We start from the raw sequence: 15,486 nt of genomic DNA, 5'->3' as shown, positions 1-15,486 counted from the left end.
TATGACATATGGGGGTCACAAAAGACAGGCTAAGGGCCACCTAATTAGGTCACTTTTATCACTCAGGCTAGCACTATACTGGTGGCTGGTTTATCAGGATTTGAAGATTTTAGGATGTCTACCTCATAAAGGTCAAATCATGATATTTAAAATCTCAGAAGAATAGGTCTACAAACTACTAATTTTCTCACTTGAATCACAGTTGTCAACCCATTTTTGGACATTGCACTTATTCACCACATGATGTACGTCCTAATCTACTAAAAAAATCGAAGAAATCTCCAAAAGATCTCTGCAATATCAATGATATTCAAAATGACAGCTCCTCTCTATGCACTATAGAAATACATTGTTTACATTGGAGATATAAAATGTACCAAAGAATACAGTTTCTCAAGAAATGATTAAAATTCTCAGTAATAAATTCTAGTTAGGAGCTTAAATTCTAGATGTCTGACAAATTTAGAGTACAATATAGACAAAGAGATTATAATGGCTTCTTTTTAGAGTTAATAGTCTCTTGTTATTGAAAAAATTATGTAAAATAATTTGCAAGTTTGAGTTGCATAGGTGTTATTTACAGCACTGTAAAATCACAAAAATCTCAAAATTTAGTAAGAAAGTTGATATTTTCACCCTTTCCCGTAAGAAATATATCTAAAAAAGGTAAGTCTTATACAATATGTTTATATCTAGCAAGTTATTGATAACGATAAACTGCATGAAGCCTACATTTTAGCAAGTTTATGGGTTGTTAGAAGTCAACAAAAACTTTTATAGAAATGTAGGCTACAGGGTGTCCCATATAAAATTGGTCAAAACTCCTAAAAAGAGGCCCCTTCAGTTGGGCTGGTTTTTTTCAAATATCTACCACTTATGTGTCTTGAAATCCCCACCAAGTTATGTAATTTCAGGTCTGCATGCAGCCAACACCCCTCATGCGTTTTCTAACAACAATGATACTTTATTTGACCATCTGCATAGTTGTCCATTGCCCTGTGCCTAATAACTGCCAGGTTTCACTGACAACAACTTTTTTTTAAACCAGGACATTTGGCCCTTGAAGGGGTTAATTTAAATGGGCAATGTATTCATGTAGCAGTATTTAGGCAAAGAAATCAGTTCAGCTCAGTTTTGATGTATCTTGATGCTCTCTTGTTGACTCTTACAGGTAAACTGTGCCTCGCACAATGTCAACTTTGATAAACTTTAATCTTCAAATCTGAAGGCAAATGACTGATTGCTCAAAATGAACATTGCGGCGAAGAGACTTCGGCAAACGTTTGATTCCTTTCTGAAGAAACTGGAGAAGCCATTCAAATATGTTGATGACCTCGAACCAATTACAGCAGCCATTATGCAGAAAGAACTTGATGATGTCAAGTCGATTTGGAAGGAAGAGAACAGGTTTTACAGACACCAGGTTTGTATTTTGATGTTGTATTTTTGTTGAACGTTGAAGTGAATGTATAGTGAAGGTATATGGCACAGCTTAACCCGCCGGCCATGAGGGAATTCCTTTATGGCCCAGTGGTTGGCGCGTTGGCCCCAGAGTGGAAGTTAAGCAACGTTGAGCGCGGTCAACCTTTGGATCGGTGACCGGCGCGTACAATACAGTGAACGTTGTGCATGCAATACAATGCCCTTCCCAATCCCGCACCAGTCGGTATCAAAGCGGTTGATGCATCATCAAGTCATGAGCGAGTTTATTGCTGGCCATCTTTCAGTTAAAATTTCTCTTTTTTCTGTTTTCAAGGACACCGGCCTGAGTTACCTGCATATGGCTGTGATGAAAGGTGACCTTGACATTGTCAAATGTCTCATCGAGGCTGGGATGGATGTAAATGACACAGCGTACACTCTTAGCAACAACAGATACAGAAATCTCTCATGTCTTCACATAGCAATCGGTTTCAAACATAAACATTTGCTGAACTATCTCAGGACTTCTGGTTGTGACATTGACTGTCCTGTTAACTTCAACAAAGCCAGGAATTTCAGCATCTTCAACGGAATGACGCCGTTACACTTTGCAACTTTTCTGAATGATCTATCAACGGTGCAACTTCTCTTAGAATGGAAAGTTCTGATCAATGTTCAGGCTTATCAGGGTCTGACTGCCCTACACGTAGCTGCCTCTTTGAATTTTGAGGAAATTGCCGAAATCTTGCTGAAGAGAAATGTTTTGAAGGATGTTCGTATGAGTGACGGTGCTACGCCAGTGTTACTCGCTGCACAAAATGACTCGCACAAAGTCTTGAATCTCTTGTTACAGCATGGCCACAAGGCCGATTTAGCGACTCCTTCCGGTTATACAGCCGTCCACGCCGCGGCAGAAAATGGCGCCGTAGATTCCTTGATCATTCTCTGCAAAGCCGGTTGTAATCTGAATTGCACTGCACACAAGACTGATCTTGCTAAAACTGGCAAAACGGCGCTCCGCGATGCCACACCGCTACATCTTGCTGTTGTTGCTGGAAAGAGATACTGCGTTGAGACGTTGTTAAAATTTGGTGCTGATCCTAACATTCCTGCTGCAGGACATGTGAGTGGCAGAGAAAAGGATGTGACGAACATCGCTCCCCTTTTCACTGCTACACTTCTACGCTCGGAAATCATTTCCAAGATGCTTCTGAACTACGGTGCTGACATAGACACGCAGAACTCTAAGAACATGACTCCACTCATGCTGTGCGCGTCGGAAAACAATCTGAAAGTTGGAAAAATCCTTCTCGAGCATGGAGCAGACGTCGATGTCAACAATGGTGCTCCGTTATTTACAGCTGTCCGTAAGAAACATCTGGACTTTTGTGACCTTCTTTTGCGCCAGCCGGGAATTCAGGTGGACCTTGTAGGGACCTATGGTGATTCTCAGATGGACCTCACAGACTCCAAGAGCGATCCACTTCCATCCAATGCAATGGCTTGTAAAATGACTCCACTACATGTCGCCGTTGATTTAGGAATGAAGGATCTGGTAAAGAAACTTATTGACCATGGTGCCGATGTTAATACAAAGTTCTCTGTGATTGGTAAGTATTTTTAGGGGCCAGAGATAGTTAAAATGTTGTTTCTTAAACAAAACTTGTTTGTTTGAGAAATAATCTCAACAAATAGAATGTCGTCAATTTGTTTTCCAAGTTGGTAGAAAATAGTGGGGGGGGGGGCAGGGGGTCAGGTCGGACCCCATTGGATCCGCCCCTGTCATTGATATCTTACCTTTAACTTCATTGGGCTGCGGGGTAATGCTCACTTTGCGATGCTTTTTTTTCAAATTGTAATTCTTGTCTTTCTACAGCTGAAGAAGTCCCATCCATATCACTGATGCACTCTGCAGTGGCTGGGAAAGACGTCGAAGATGACACGAGTCTGCTTTATATCTTATGGGAGGCTGGTTGTGCCATTGATGACAAGATGTTGGACGGGCGCACGCCACTCTGTTTTACAGTCGAGAGAAATCGTATCAACCAGGTCAACTTTTTTCTGAATCATGGTGAGAATTGACCAAATAATCACTTATTGCCGTTGTGTAGACTGATATACAAATACCATACATTAGAACCTCTCTATTAAGGACACCCTCGGGACTGACATATTCTGTCCTTAATAGGGAGGTGTCCTGATTGGAGAGGTCAAAATGACTGAAGTCAATTTTGGATTTGGACCAAAACAAGTGTCCTTAAGATAGAGGTTGTCCTTAATAGAGAGGTGTCCGCTAAACGAGGTTCCACTGTTCAAAGTTTCAGCAAATTTGCATGCATGATGACTGCTCTACGGCATTGTGTATAACTGCATTTCTCTTTTCCTGAACCACGATGATTACGATATGGCGTTCCCCTTTGAATAGCAACTGTGCTTACTGCTACCGTATTTCGTTTTCAAGGTGCAGACGTCAACACTCAGGGTGGATTGAAAAAAAGGACGTGCCTTACCGAAGCCGTTGTGGAAAGTGCTTTTGACATGGTGGCCCTGCTTATCAAGAATGGTGCAAATCCGAATATACAAGATGTAGACGGTAGTTATGCTCATCATTCAAATTCTCTAATTATACACATATTGAGGAGGATTCTCCGTTGGGTTTTCTCAATGTATGGTTGTGCCCTTGATATTTAAGAAGTTTTGCCAGTGTCCAACACCATAGGTGGGGTGACCAACAATTCAAGGTAGGGTGGTCCTATGGAAAGTCTTTACAAAATCTAGAGCAAGGTAGGATGGCTATTCCAAGGTAGGGTGGTAAGCTGCCAAGGTAGGGTGGGCTGCCCTGAAAATGGCCTCATGGAGAAGACTGATTTTCGAATCGAAATGCACATTTTCTAGAAATTGATGGTTTAATCCCGCCCGGACGGCTCGCTTCGATGCCGTTTTCGTTGATGACGTCACAACATGAACATTTTCGCGGTCGCGGTGGTTTACATTCAGCGATTTTATAATAAATCTAATCAAAAATGGAAAATTTGAGCTTTACCTTTGTGATCAACAATTAAAAACGGACGTATTTCCACAAAGTTGTAAATCACATCATAGTATCACTCTAAGTTATACATTTTCGTTCCCCTAAAGTTTGCGATTGAACCCCTCTCGCGAAAGTATTAGGCTTGCGGAAATAAGTGGGTTTACACTACTTGGTGTACAATACAACGATAAACCCAAAACTTTTTTTCTGCTTTCTTACCAGGCTACACTGCTCTTCACTGTGCCATGAAGGCGGGGAACAAAGAAATCATTCTTCACCTTCTAGACCATGGTCATTGCGACGTCAATCTTCAAACGAATAGATCTCCAGAGGAACCATGGATGTCGGCTCTGGGCTTTGCAATTGAGGAGTTGAGTTTGGATCGTCTTGATGAAGTCGGAGAGAGGCTTCTAGAACTCGGTGCGGACCCCATGGCCACTTGTCTGCAGGCTGGTTCGACAAAGGAAATGACCCCTCTCCATCTTGCAGCCAAGTATGGTCTCAACAGCATCATAAGGAAACTTCTTCGGTAATTATGAGGGCAAAAGTGTGACGCCTCAAAGCGGTCACAATTACCTAAGTTTAACAGAAACTCATCACCCACCTTGGGATCAAGGCTTGAAGAAACCACATTTTTTGGGATTTGACCTAGAGTTTTTCTATGGAGTTTAACTCGAATGATTTTCAGTTCAACTAAAATCAATATGAGTTTAACTGATGAAACGGACTATATCCAGTTTTGCTTAAATCCTCTGGGATCTCTGGTATCTCTGGTGACATTCTAGGCCCTGTTTCTTCATTTACCAGTTAGAATTTGTTCGAATAGGGTACAGTAGGTTGGCTCTTCCAAGATAGGGTGGGACACCCTGACTAATGGTGTCGTGGAGAACACCGCCACTAGGTTTGCACATGGTCTTACCCTCTCGGCTCTGATACTAAGTTCTGGGAACCCTAATGAAAACCTAATGACTTGTTTGGGTTTTGATTTTCAGTTATGGTGCTGACCTGAATGTCGTGGCTGGTGAAACTACGCCTCTGGCAATAGCCTTGAAGAACAACAAACCTGAATCTGCAGAGTTATTGATTAGAAAGGGTGCAAAACTCATCCCAGATGTGGATGGTGTGGAAATCTTGAAAGGGAATTCCTTTCATGTTGCCGTTGAAGCGGGCGTTACAGATATTCTCGCTCTGTTGGCTGATTTTAGTGCGGACATATTTTCTGTTCTTCCAAATGATGCTGATGAGAAGCGTACACCACTTGGTATCGCGTGCGTTCAGAATGCTGAAAGGGTAACGCGACTGATCAGAAAAATTCTGGAGATCGGCGCTGACGTGAACATGAGGTGTTTTTGCACCAAAAGAGATGACGTACCCCCGCTGATCGCCGCTATAAGTCATTCCACTGACAGAGCTGTGAAGGAGTTGATCAGGAACGGGGCAGACCCTGATGCTTATCTTGACCAATCTGACAAGAAGGGTGATATCGCTGCTCTGGATTTTATGACTGAGAAAGGGAATGTTTCCATGATACGTCTGCTCCTAAAAGCTGGAGCAGACGTCAGGGGTCTGATCACGAAAGAGCGTGGCATGGTCGGAATCCTTCCGGTAGACACGGATGTATCGCCGTTACGCGATGTTGTCCAGTTGTTGTGTAACTTCGGTATCGATATCCGTGAGACGCACGAGATGGGTTTCAATGTGTTGCATCACATGACCGGGGATGATATCCTCGAGTCCGATATTGAACATTTGATGAAAATTGGAGCAGACACAGCCCAAGTTGGTTCGTTTGGTGATTATTTGAACGTGACGCCGTTACATGCTCTTATTGGCGACGACCTCGATGATTTCTTCGCCACGGAAATGCTACGCGGCGCGCCAGACATCAACTTACTGTGCACCGTTAACGGTGAGGAGATGACTGCTCTTATGTTGAGCTGTCTCCATGATGACGATGATCTTGCACGGAAGTTGTTGCGACACGGCGCTGATGCGAACATACAGATACCAAAAACAGGTAGGTGATGGGTTCCTTTTGTTCCTTGTTCCCTAAAAGCGACAACTGAGCCCTTTCCCTGGAGTTTCATCTTGACAGAATACGCCAATCCAAAACATGGAATTTATCCATGATTAAAAAAGAATGTGGTGTTTTCAAGTTTGGAGCATTATTTACGGAATTTGCAAAGTCGAAAGGCGGAGAATGGATTTTCAAGAAACGCATTTTGGGGCTCTACTGTATCAGTCTCCATTTCTTCCAGGTGAGACAGCCCTCCACCTGAGTATCGATGAAGACAAAGGAGCAACGTTTCTAGTTTTACTTGAGGCCGGCTGTGACATCAACGTACCCACAAAGTTGGGCATCACACCGTTGATCCTTGCAACGCAATGCGGAGACATCGAGATGACCCGGATGCTGATTGGTGCAGACTGCGGCGTCCTTGAAACGTGTCAGACACGTGAACCACGCGAGGGTGATGATGGCAAAGGGTTTTGTACCGGAGCAACAGCACTACATCAGGCCTCTGAGTTGGGAGAACTGAAGATTACCAAGATGTTGCTGGAGGTATGTCGAGGGGCAACATGGTCTTTTAATGAAGGATGACCAAGAAAATAATGTTTTCACCATGGTTTCAAAAGATGCATGTGGCCTTGGGTCATTTATGATTAATTAGTGGACTACTCTTCATTGTGCTGTATTGCAGCTGCAAAGAAATTGTCAATATCTTGGTCAGAAATTTTTTTTTTTTTAATCAACCTCATATCTTTCAGGCAGGTGCTCAAACTGAGGCACGAGAGATCCACAAGGACTCCCCTGGGTTCACCCCTCTTCACTGTGCCGTTATCAAGGGGGATCAAGGCAGCGTCTACCAAGAAATCGTCAAGGTCTTGGTTGAGGCAAAGTGCGATATCAACGCCCAGACAGACGATGGCCTGACGGCACTGCATCTCAGCGTGCAGCAGGACAACGTAGAGATGGCCAGGTTACTGAATGCTCTTGGAGCAAACCCCATGATAAAAACAAAGGTACGCTGTGGTAGGCCACATTGGGGACACTGCCCTCGAGCAAGACACCCAGCCCGGTGATACAGGTCAATGGTCCGATCCCCACAGTCCCCTACACCAGTTGTATAAATGGGTTCCAGTTAGAAATACTCAGGTTAGCACTGATTGATTATCTAATCTGAGTTCTACTAAAAAGGTTTCAGGATGGACTGGACTTAAAGGGGGCATGTCATAGGCATCTCATTATCTTAACAAAAAAGAGGTTGAAAGAGACCTACACAGTACTTTCCATGTTGTGTAGATTGACCCATCTATTTCAGCTGAGTGCCAGACCCTTTGGGCCTCTTGTTATAACTACTACCTTGGTTGATTTGGACAACTTGTGTCAGCATTGGCACTATGGATACAGTTCACCGAAGTGTACATCATGTGCATTGATCCATCTATTTCAGCTGAGTGCCAGACCCTTTGGACCTCTTGTTGTAACTACTACCTTGGTTGATTTCTCAATTTCAGTCTGGACAACTTGCGTCAACATTGGCACTATGGATACAGTTCACCGAAGTGTACATCGTGTACATTGACCCATCTATTTCAGCTGAGTGCCAGGCCCTTGAGCCTCTTGTTATTACTACTCTCTTGGTTGAATATTTCTACCCAAATTTCTCAATTTTAGTCTGGACAACTTGCCTCAGCATTGGCTCTATGGATGCAGTTCACCGAAGTGTACATCGTGTACATTGACCCATCTATTTCAGCTGAGTGCCAGTCCCTTGGGCCTCTTGTTATTAGTACTCCCTTGGTTGATTATTTCTACCCAAATTTCTCAATTTCAGTCTGGACAACTTGCGTCGGCATTGGCGCTACGGATGCAGTTCACCGAGGAACTCATCAATAACCAAACAGTGTGGAACTACCATCACAACCGGCCATCCCTCCTCCGCGGCCGTCTAAGCCTTCATCAGCGCCTGAGCATGCAGAATCTCGGTCTGTGGGGGAGGAGTGAGACAGCAGACGTCAATGAGGTCCCTGATGGGAAGGTGGAGGAGGCTCATGAAGGACGTTCAGAAAAAGACGGCAATGTTGAGGATCCTGATAATTTAGAATATGTAACTGAAGAGGAATAAACCAATATTTTTGCTGGCATTTTATTTTTTCGTGGATTTAGTGAATTACCTAGATTCGCAAAATAAACATTGTGAAAAAATACCACAGAAATATAGGGGCGCCAATTTTTCCTGGTTTACAGTAAAGCTTCGTTTGAAGGCTAAACTGAAAACGTTTATACCTATAATATATTTTTGCAATTTGCAAAAACGGGCTCACACCAAAGCACATCAAATTAGTTAGTCATAGAGTTATACGGTTAGAAAATCCCCTTTGATTAGGGGTTGCAAATATTGTTGTTGATAAGAGGTTCCAGGGTAATATGTATGTGTAGGCCTACCTACTTGAATAGCTCTTGTAGATAAATTTTGCATCTGCTTAACCCTTTTGCTGCAGGTGACGGGCATAGCAGGTCATGCCATCTAAAATATTTATTCACCAGCACTCTCTCTTAACACGCTAAACACACTCAGGGATAGTTAGTTTCATCCTAATAGTATACAGTGGCGATGGAGTATTTTAGATACAAGAAGGGTATTTGTATTTGTCCGTTAACATTATCTGTTGTCAATGGATTTACCTTTATATTCCATAGGCAAACTGTATTTTGTGGAACAACGGAATGAAACCAAACGGAAGAGAATGTCCAATGCCATATTTCCTTTCAAATTTCAAAGATGCAATTATTTGTTTTGATATATGTGTTATTTATTTTCAATAAGCAGGATGTGATATTGTTTTTTCTCTGAATAAATACATTTTACAATAGTTTAAACTACAGTTTTCTTGTTTTTGCTGGTCACCCTGTAGAAGAGTAAAATACCTTGGAACAAATCGTCTATTTACCACGCCCAAGTTGCCCCTTTAAACATTTCCTGAATCCCGCCAAAAGATGGCAGGGTAAATACACGGATGGGATTTGAACCTCCCCTTCATGGTGTGGTGAATGAATTTTCAATACAAATATGTGACCCATCACAGCAAAACCAGGCGCATGTCGCACAGAAGATGAGCCTAAATGACGCCAGGAGATAATGGAAAGAATTTATGTGCTCATATTTCACTAAAGGCAGACAACAGAGAAATGAACAACCAGTCCGTCTCAACCTGCCAAGCTCGGAGCGACATGCGCCTGGTTTTGCTGTGACGGGTCACATATGTATATAAGTATATGGTCTGAATCAACGAAATTATTTTCTATTGTTTGAAATAATCTACCATGCGTCTCGAATAACAGCACCAGCTGTGGTGTATCATTGTTTTCCTGATTTGGAAATAATCTGATGGCTTGATAAAATAAAAATGCTGGTTTGAATACAAAATAATTATTTTAAATAAAATTACTTTATTGGATGAAATAAAAGTTCTAACTTGTTCCAACAATGAAATTATGTTTTACAAATTTGGCAAATAATTAAATTTCCACATGGCGCCTCAGAAAGGTCTGGCCTGAAAATGAGGTTGCCATGAAAATCTGCCGGGCCCGTGAATGAAATTTCCATGAAAACCTGCCCCTCTGTGACTTTCCACGTGCCAATCTAACGGCGTTGTGCGTATGTCCGTCCTTGAAAGGAGGAGAGTTAAGGAGTCATATTCCCCGCCGGTAAGTCGACATGGGGTTTCCATAAAAACCTTGAATTTTTGTCTCATGCCATACCGCGTATATACATGCTTCCCGAAATTGTTGGCTTGCATTGGAACTAACTTTTTCCCCCTTGTCCGTCATTAAAGGCATTCAAGTGTGTTGGTCAACCATGACTATATCCTTTGTCCCTCCACCATAAGGCCTAGTTTCCCCTTATGACATCACTATTTCGGACACTCAGCGCCCCATTTCTGGAAAGGTGTATAGTTATCGCAAGTCGCACTTTCGCAGCGACAAATTTGTCTCGGCGTTTGCAGGGTTGGGGTCGCACGCGCACAAAGCCGACAAAATGACCATGGAAACGAAAACGGCTTCGAGGAAATGTTTTCCAAATATTTCGCGTCGCGCGCACACGACGGACATCAGAAACACTGCACTGACTGTCTCGGGACAAATATATGTTGCATGTTTTTTATCCGAAAACTTTGTTCTTGAACACTTTTCTGGAAAAACACTAAAAAACATTCTGCAAACAATGCTTTCGTTTTCATCGCAATCCGTCGTGTGCGCATAGCTTTCGAGAAAAAAAGAGAATCACACCATTACGCATGTCCCTACTTGAGGACATGACACATTTAGGACATGAGACAGGGGCCGACCTCAATCTCAATAAGTCAACACTGTACAAGTACCTGTCTGATAAAAAGTTGTCCTAAGTATACAGGCTATCCTTGCCTATAACGTCTTTGGGTGACATCGCAATGAGGCCCAATGTGGTATAATAATGCTTATGTGTAAGTCTGACTATGTAATATCACATGGTTATGAAACCCAATGATATTGGTCAAATGTTCTTACGCCAAACTGCCACGATCTGTAGACGGGGAAAATCATCCATTTAGTTACAAATGTTTTGAACATCGTTATGCGGGTCAGTGCACAAACGACTCTTGGCGTCAACCATGAAATTTGGCCTGCCTGCTATGGTAGGCTGAGGGCGGAGTTTACTACAAAGATTTCTTTAGTATTCACAACCACTCCTGGTGATACCCTTTTGTGGGCCTAATCAAATGTATGATACATCTTCAGTTGTACAAGAAGGTATTTAGAAGACGTTATAGGCAAAGGTAACCTGTATATGTATATATGTATACAATATCGATTCATTATGTCCAGCTGACCCATATGAACCATTCTTTCCAATTGGTCGAAAAGACTTCGGACCCGCTCATAACCTCGGGCCTTTGAGGCCGTATTCCAGTTTCGAGATAACACTTTCGCCGTTGTTCTCTTCTCGCATTTCGTGTTATGGTATTTTCAAGATTCATGTAAGTACTCAATTCATGTAATACATTGTAGCAGCCGCAGTAGTGCATTTTCTCGAACTAACGCGGAGACTAACAAGCTATAAGTTTAAGCTTTGCTGACCTCGCTATATATGAACGAAGAGAGATATTGGCAATGACAGCTTGGCTGACCATGCACAAAGACAGATATTGGCCATGGCATCTTGGCTGACCATGCACAAAGACAGATATTGGCCATGGCATCTTGGCTGACCATGGCACAAAGAGAGATATTGGCCATGGCATCTTGGCTGACCATGCACAAAGAGAGATATTGGCCATGGCATCTTGGCTGACCATGCACAAAGACAGATATTGGCTATGGCATCTTGGCTGACCATGCACAAAGAGAGACATTGGCCATGGCATCTTGGCTGACCATGCACAAATACAGATATTGGCTATGGCATCTTGGCTGACCATGCACAAAGACAGATATTGGCCATGGCATCTTGGCTGACCATGTACAAAGACAGATATTGGCCATGGCATCTTGGCTGACCATGCACAAAGACAGATATTGGCAATGGCATCTTGGCTGATCATGCACAAAGACAGATATTGGCCATGGCATCTTGGTTGACCATGCACAAAGACAGATATTGGCTATGGCATCTTGGCTGACCATGTACAAAGACAGATATTGGCCATGGCATCTTGGCTGACCATGTACAAAGACAGATATTGGCAATGGCATCTTGGCTGGCCATGCACAAAGACAGATATTGGCAATGGCATCTTGGCTGACCATGCACAAAGACAGATATTGGCTATGGCATCTTGGCTGACCATGCACAAAGACAGATATTGGCTATGGCATCTTGGCTGACCATGTCCAAAGACAGATATTGGCCATGGCATCTTGGCTGACCATGCACAAAGACAGATATTGGCCATGGCATCTTGGCTGACCATGCACAAAGACAGATATTGGCTATGGCATCTTGGTTAATCATGCACAAAGACAGATATTGGCAATGGCATCTTGGCTGACCATGCGGAAAGATCTTCATTATGAATTATGAATTATGTGGACATGTTCATGCGTTGCCTTTTTTTGGGTCAAATTGTACCATTCCCTTTTTTCAGGGAGCCGGTGCACAAATGAAAGACGGCGAGAACTATGATCGTCTCAAAACGGCTCCTCCGGGCCATTTGTCTGGTTGTGGGCCTGCTCTGCCTGCTCTATGGAGGAAGTGCATACATCTTCAGTGTTTATACCAACAGTATCAAGAAGAAGTATGGATATACACAGTCCGAAAGTACGTATACACTTAAAGCGAATTTCGCACAAGAAATACACCAAGGAGTTTTCGCAAATCCTCCGAAACGCCAACGTCGGTGAACACCTATCTCATTGTTTGACCATCTGAGAACGATGGGATAGGCTTTCACGTGGACGTTTTGGGGGATTTGCGAAAACTCCCAAATGCCCCCCCCCCCCCCCACGCCCACACACACACAGTCGGTATCAAAGCAATTGATGGAACATCAAGTCATATGGTGACTGGGGGCTGGCTCTGATTTCTGCGGAGGACCGGTTTTTGGAGGCTTGATGTACACTATTGTAAACATTCAAATTATGTTATGTAAGGTATTTGTGAATATTTTTGTCACCTTCCGTTCTTTTGTTATACGCACACCACAATGTAATCGATTATTACATGAATAAAGACACATGATAATAATAATAATAATGATAATAATAATGATAATAATAGCCGAGTTTCTGAATGGAACCCTATTACGGGCCCTATTCAATTGTCCACAGAATCCTTCAATAGAATGTTTAATGGAAAGATTCTCATTGCACCAAGAATTATCATAAATAGAGGCATTCAACCCCATACAACCTGTGGCGGCGCATGGTGGCAAAAAGCGTTATTATCCTCCTGCTAACGCCCAAGTTGTCCCTTTAACTAATTTAAGGTGCGTGTTCTATCAAGAAAAAGCACTGCTGATTATTGTGTTTTTAATCAGGTAAAAAAAGCAGCCTTGTTAATCATCAACAATTTATCCATACATAAAGGGCCCTGTGGGTATCTGTCGAAACAACCACATTTATTCTTTCTTCGTTGATTTCAGTCGGTATCATCAGTGGTTTTGGGAATGTTGGCGCGACCTTTGCTTTCCCCCCGGGAATGATGATGGACAAAGTTGGTCCGCGGGTGACCGCCTTCATCGGTATCGTATTCTCGACATCTGGCTACCTGCTGCTGTGGAGTGCGGCAAATGACCCGGCGTTCTACACCGACAAGGTCTGGCTTGTTTGCCTGTACCTCTCCCTCGCGTGTGAGTAGGAAAAAACACAACTCTTCCTACTAGAGAGATTCAAAATCTACAGAATCTGGGTATTACATGCGGCAAATCCATGTTTTCACAGAGCCTCGAAATGTCAACGCAAATGCCTATCCCAATGTTCGACATAGTTATCAGGAGATCGAATTGAAAGATTCTGTTCTTGGTATGACACGCTGAGGGTCGTCAAAAACTGTTTTGCCTCAGGTCAACAAGCTTTTTTCATCTTTTCTTTCCAGGGGGCGCTTTTTGTCGCACCATTCTTACCTCCCTAAATTGGAGAGCATGCTCTACGAGGCGTCAATTTAAAATTCAGTCCATATTCAAGACGTTTCGCCTCCATACAACTGTAGCACTTTCGTTTTCATCTTTCCAGACTTCAGCTCTATCGTAAGCTACATGGCGGCACTGGTCACTAATATGAGAAATTTCCGAGGACCACTTTTCGGGACGATGGTGGCTGTTCTCGAGACGGCGTATTCCCTTGGATCGAGCATTTTCATTGCGATTTACGGCGGATTATTCGTCAATGGGCACGTTGAAGATGAAGAAAATCAAGATCTCGGCGGTTTCTTTCTCTTCATGGCAATTACCGGCTCGGTGGTGAATGGCCTAGGCGCACTGTTCCTGGGGTACTATGATACCAATGAGGTTGTTCTCCCCGGGCAGGATGACTACGAAAATCTCGATGATGTTTCGGGGGATTTTCCCGAACATGATGAAGATTACGACGGCGAGAAGGAAGCTGTCGAAGACGTAACTGGGCTGGCACTGATAAAGAATTGGGATTTTCAGTTCCTGTTCTGGCTCTTCGTCATGTCGTCTTGTGAAATAATAATGTTCTTAACAAATATTGATGTTTACCTGAAATCCTTTGGCTATGAAGACAAGAGCACGGCATTCAATCTACTTGTTCCAATCTTTGCTGTGATCAGCAAGATTGTCTGTGGGATTCTGTCCGATAAATTTATTGAGAAAATTCCACGGGCTGCTTACATGCTCGTGACACTTATCATAGAGACAGGCGCGCTGACCCTTTGCATTTTCGCATCGAGTAACTTCTACGTGCTCTTGTTTGCCACAATCAGTGTTGGAATTGCCTACGGGGCAGTTTGGTCCATCAGCGCCACTCTCTGCGGCGAATACTTCGGTTTGAAATATTTCGGAAAAAACTGGGGAGCATTCGTGTTAGCGAATGGTATTTGTAGCATATTGCTACAGCAGATATTCGGTGCTGTGTACCAGGCCGAGATTAAATTACCCGGGGAGACATTTTGTTATGGCACCGGTTGCTTCAGTTGGAGTTTTGCAGTGGCTGCCGTGTTTGCTGGATCTGCGGCCCTCTTCAACGTCGGCCTCATTGAAAGGCGTAGAAGACTTAAAAGTTGAAGGCCTACGCCGTTGAGTATTTGAAATTTGTAATTGGAATTGAGATTTTTAATTGTGTTAATGGTATACTGAGTATGTTCTAATACTATATGAATACCAAGTTTCAGCAAATTCGTATGCATAGTAACTGCACCATGGCATTGGATATAACTGCATTTTCTATTTTCCCGGACCACAAGTTACTGGGTCCACTCGCCAATAAGATCCCAAGCCCGACAACACCCGATTTCTACTGACGCCTCGATGGGTAGGGCCTAAACAACCAGGCATAATAGTAGGCCTTTCGCAGCCATAAAAGGGGTGGG

At 43.1% G+C, this 15,486-nt stretch overlaps 3 protein-coding genes across 3 annotated transcripts in view; 2 read left to right on the top strand and 1 right to left on the bottom strand.

The window, feature by feature from the left end:
* Positions 1-334, bottom strand: part of LOC135490971 (ankyrin-1-like) — a 14,979-nt gene extending 14,645 nt beyond the window's left edge. The window contains exon 1 of the mRNA XM_064776564.1: positions 192-334. The gene's annotated coding sequence lies outside the window, so the exon portion shown is untranslated. The remainder of the gene's footprint in view (positions 1-191) is intronic.
* Positions 335-572: 238 nt separating this feature from the next.
* LOC135490972 (ankyrin-2-like) lies at positions 573-9,283 on the top strand. Its single transcript, XM_064776565.1, has 10 exons — positions 573-666; positions 1,172-1,423; positions 1,757-3,032; positions 3,299-3,493; positions 3,884-4,015; positions 4,676-4,982; positions 5,446-6,470; positions 6,712-7,016; positions 7,223-7,477; positions 8,293-9,283. Exons 2-10 carry the CDS (start codon positions 1,250-1,252, stop codon positions 8,581-8,583), a joined length of 3,960 nt encoding a protein of 1,319 aa, XP_064632635.1. The 5' UTR covers positions 573-666; positions 1,172-1,249; the 3' UTR covers positions 8,584-9,283.
* Positions 9,284-11,373: 2,090 nt separating this feature from the next.
* LOC135491306 (uncharacterized) lies at positions 11,374-15,431 on the top strand. Its single transcript, XM_064777082.1, has 4 exons — positions 11,374-11,476; positions 12,584-12,756; positions 13,580-13,786; positions 14,169-15,431. Exons 2-4 carry the CDS (start codon positions 12,618-12,620, stop codon positions 15,179-15,181), a joined length of 1,359 nt encoding a protein of 452 aa, XP_064633152.1. The 5' UTR covers positions 11,374-11,476; positions 12,584-12,617; the 3' UTR covers positions 15,182-15,431.
* Positions 15,432-15,486: the final 55 nt, after the last annotated feature.

The sequence above is a fragment of the Lineus longissimus genome, chromosome 7 (assembly GCF_910592395.1).
Source record: "Lineus longissimus chromosome 7, tnLinLong1.2, whole genome shotgun sequence".
NCBI classification, from domain to species: domain Eukaryota; kingdom Metazoa; phylum Nemertea; class Pilidiophora; order Heteronemertea; family Lineidae; genus Lineus; species Lineus longissimus.
The sequence above is the reverse complement of the archived record's forward strand: the minus strand, read 5'-3'. Positions and strand labels throughout refer to the sequence as shown.

What these genes read in the sequence shown, in the direction of transcription:
- LOC135490972 (XM_064776565.1), top strand. Translation starts at nt 1,250, where the DNA reads ATGAACATTGCGGCGAAGAGACTTCGGCAAACGTTTGATTCCTTTCTG. An exon ending in TACAAAGTTCTCTGTGATTG is followed by an intron (nt 3,033 to 3,298) that starts GTAAGTATTTTT and finishes GTCTTTCTACAG; the next exon opens with CTGAAGAAGTCCCATCCATA. An exon ending in CAACTTTTTTCTGAATCATG is followed by an intron (nt 3,494 to 3,883) that starts GTGAGAATTGAC and finishes TTCGTTTTCAAG; the next exon opens with GTGCAGACGTCAACACTCAG.
- LOC135491306 (XM_064777082.1), top strand. Translation starts at nt 12,618, where the DNA reads ATGATCGTCTCAAAACGGCTCCTCCGGGCCATTTGTCTGGTTGTGGGC. An exon ending in TGGATATACACAGTCCGAAA is followed by an intron (nt 12,757 to 13,579) that starts GTACGTATACAC and finishes CGTTGATTTCAG; the next exon opens with TCGGTATCATCAGTGGTTTT. An exon ending in CCTGTACCTCTCCCTCGCGT is followed by an intron (nt 13,787 to 14,168) that starts GTGAGTAGGAAA and finishes TCATCTTTCCAG; the next exon opens with ACTTCAGCTCTATCGTAAGC.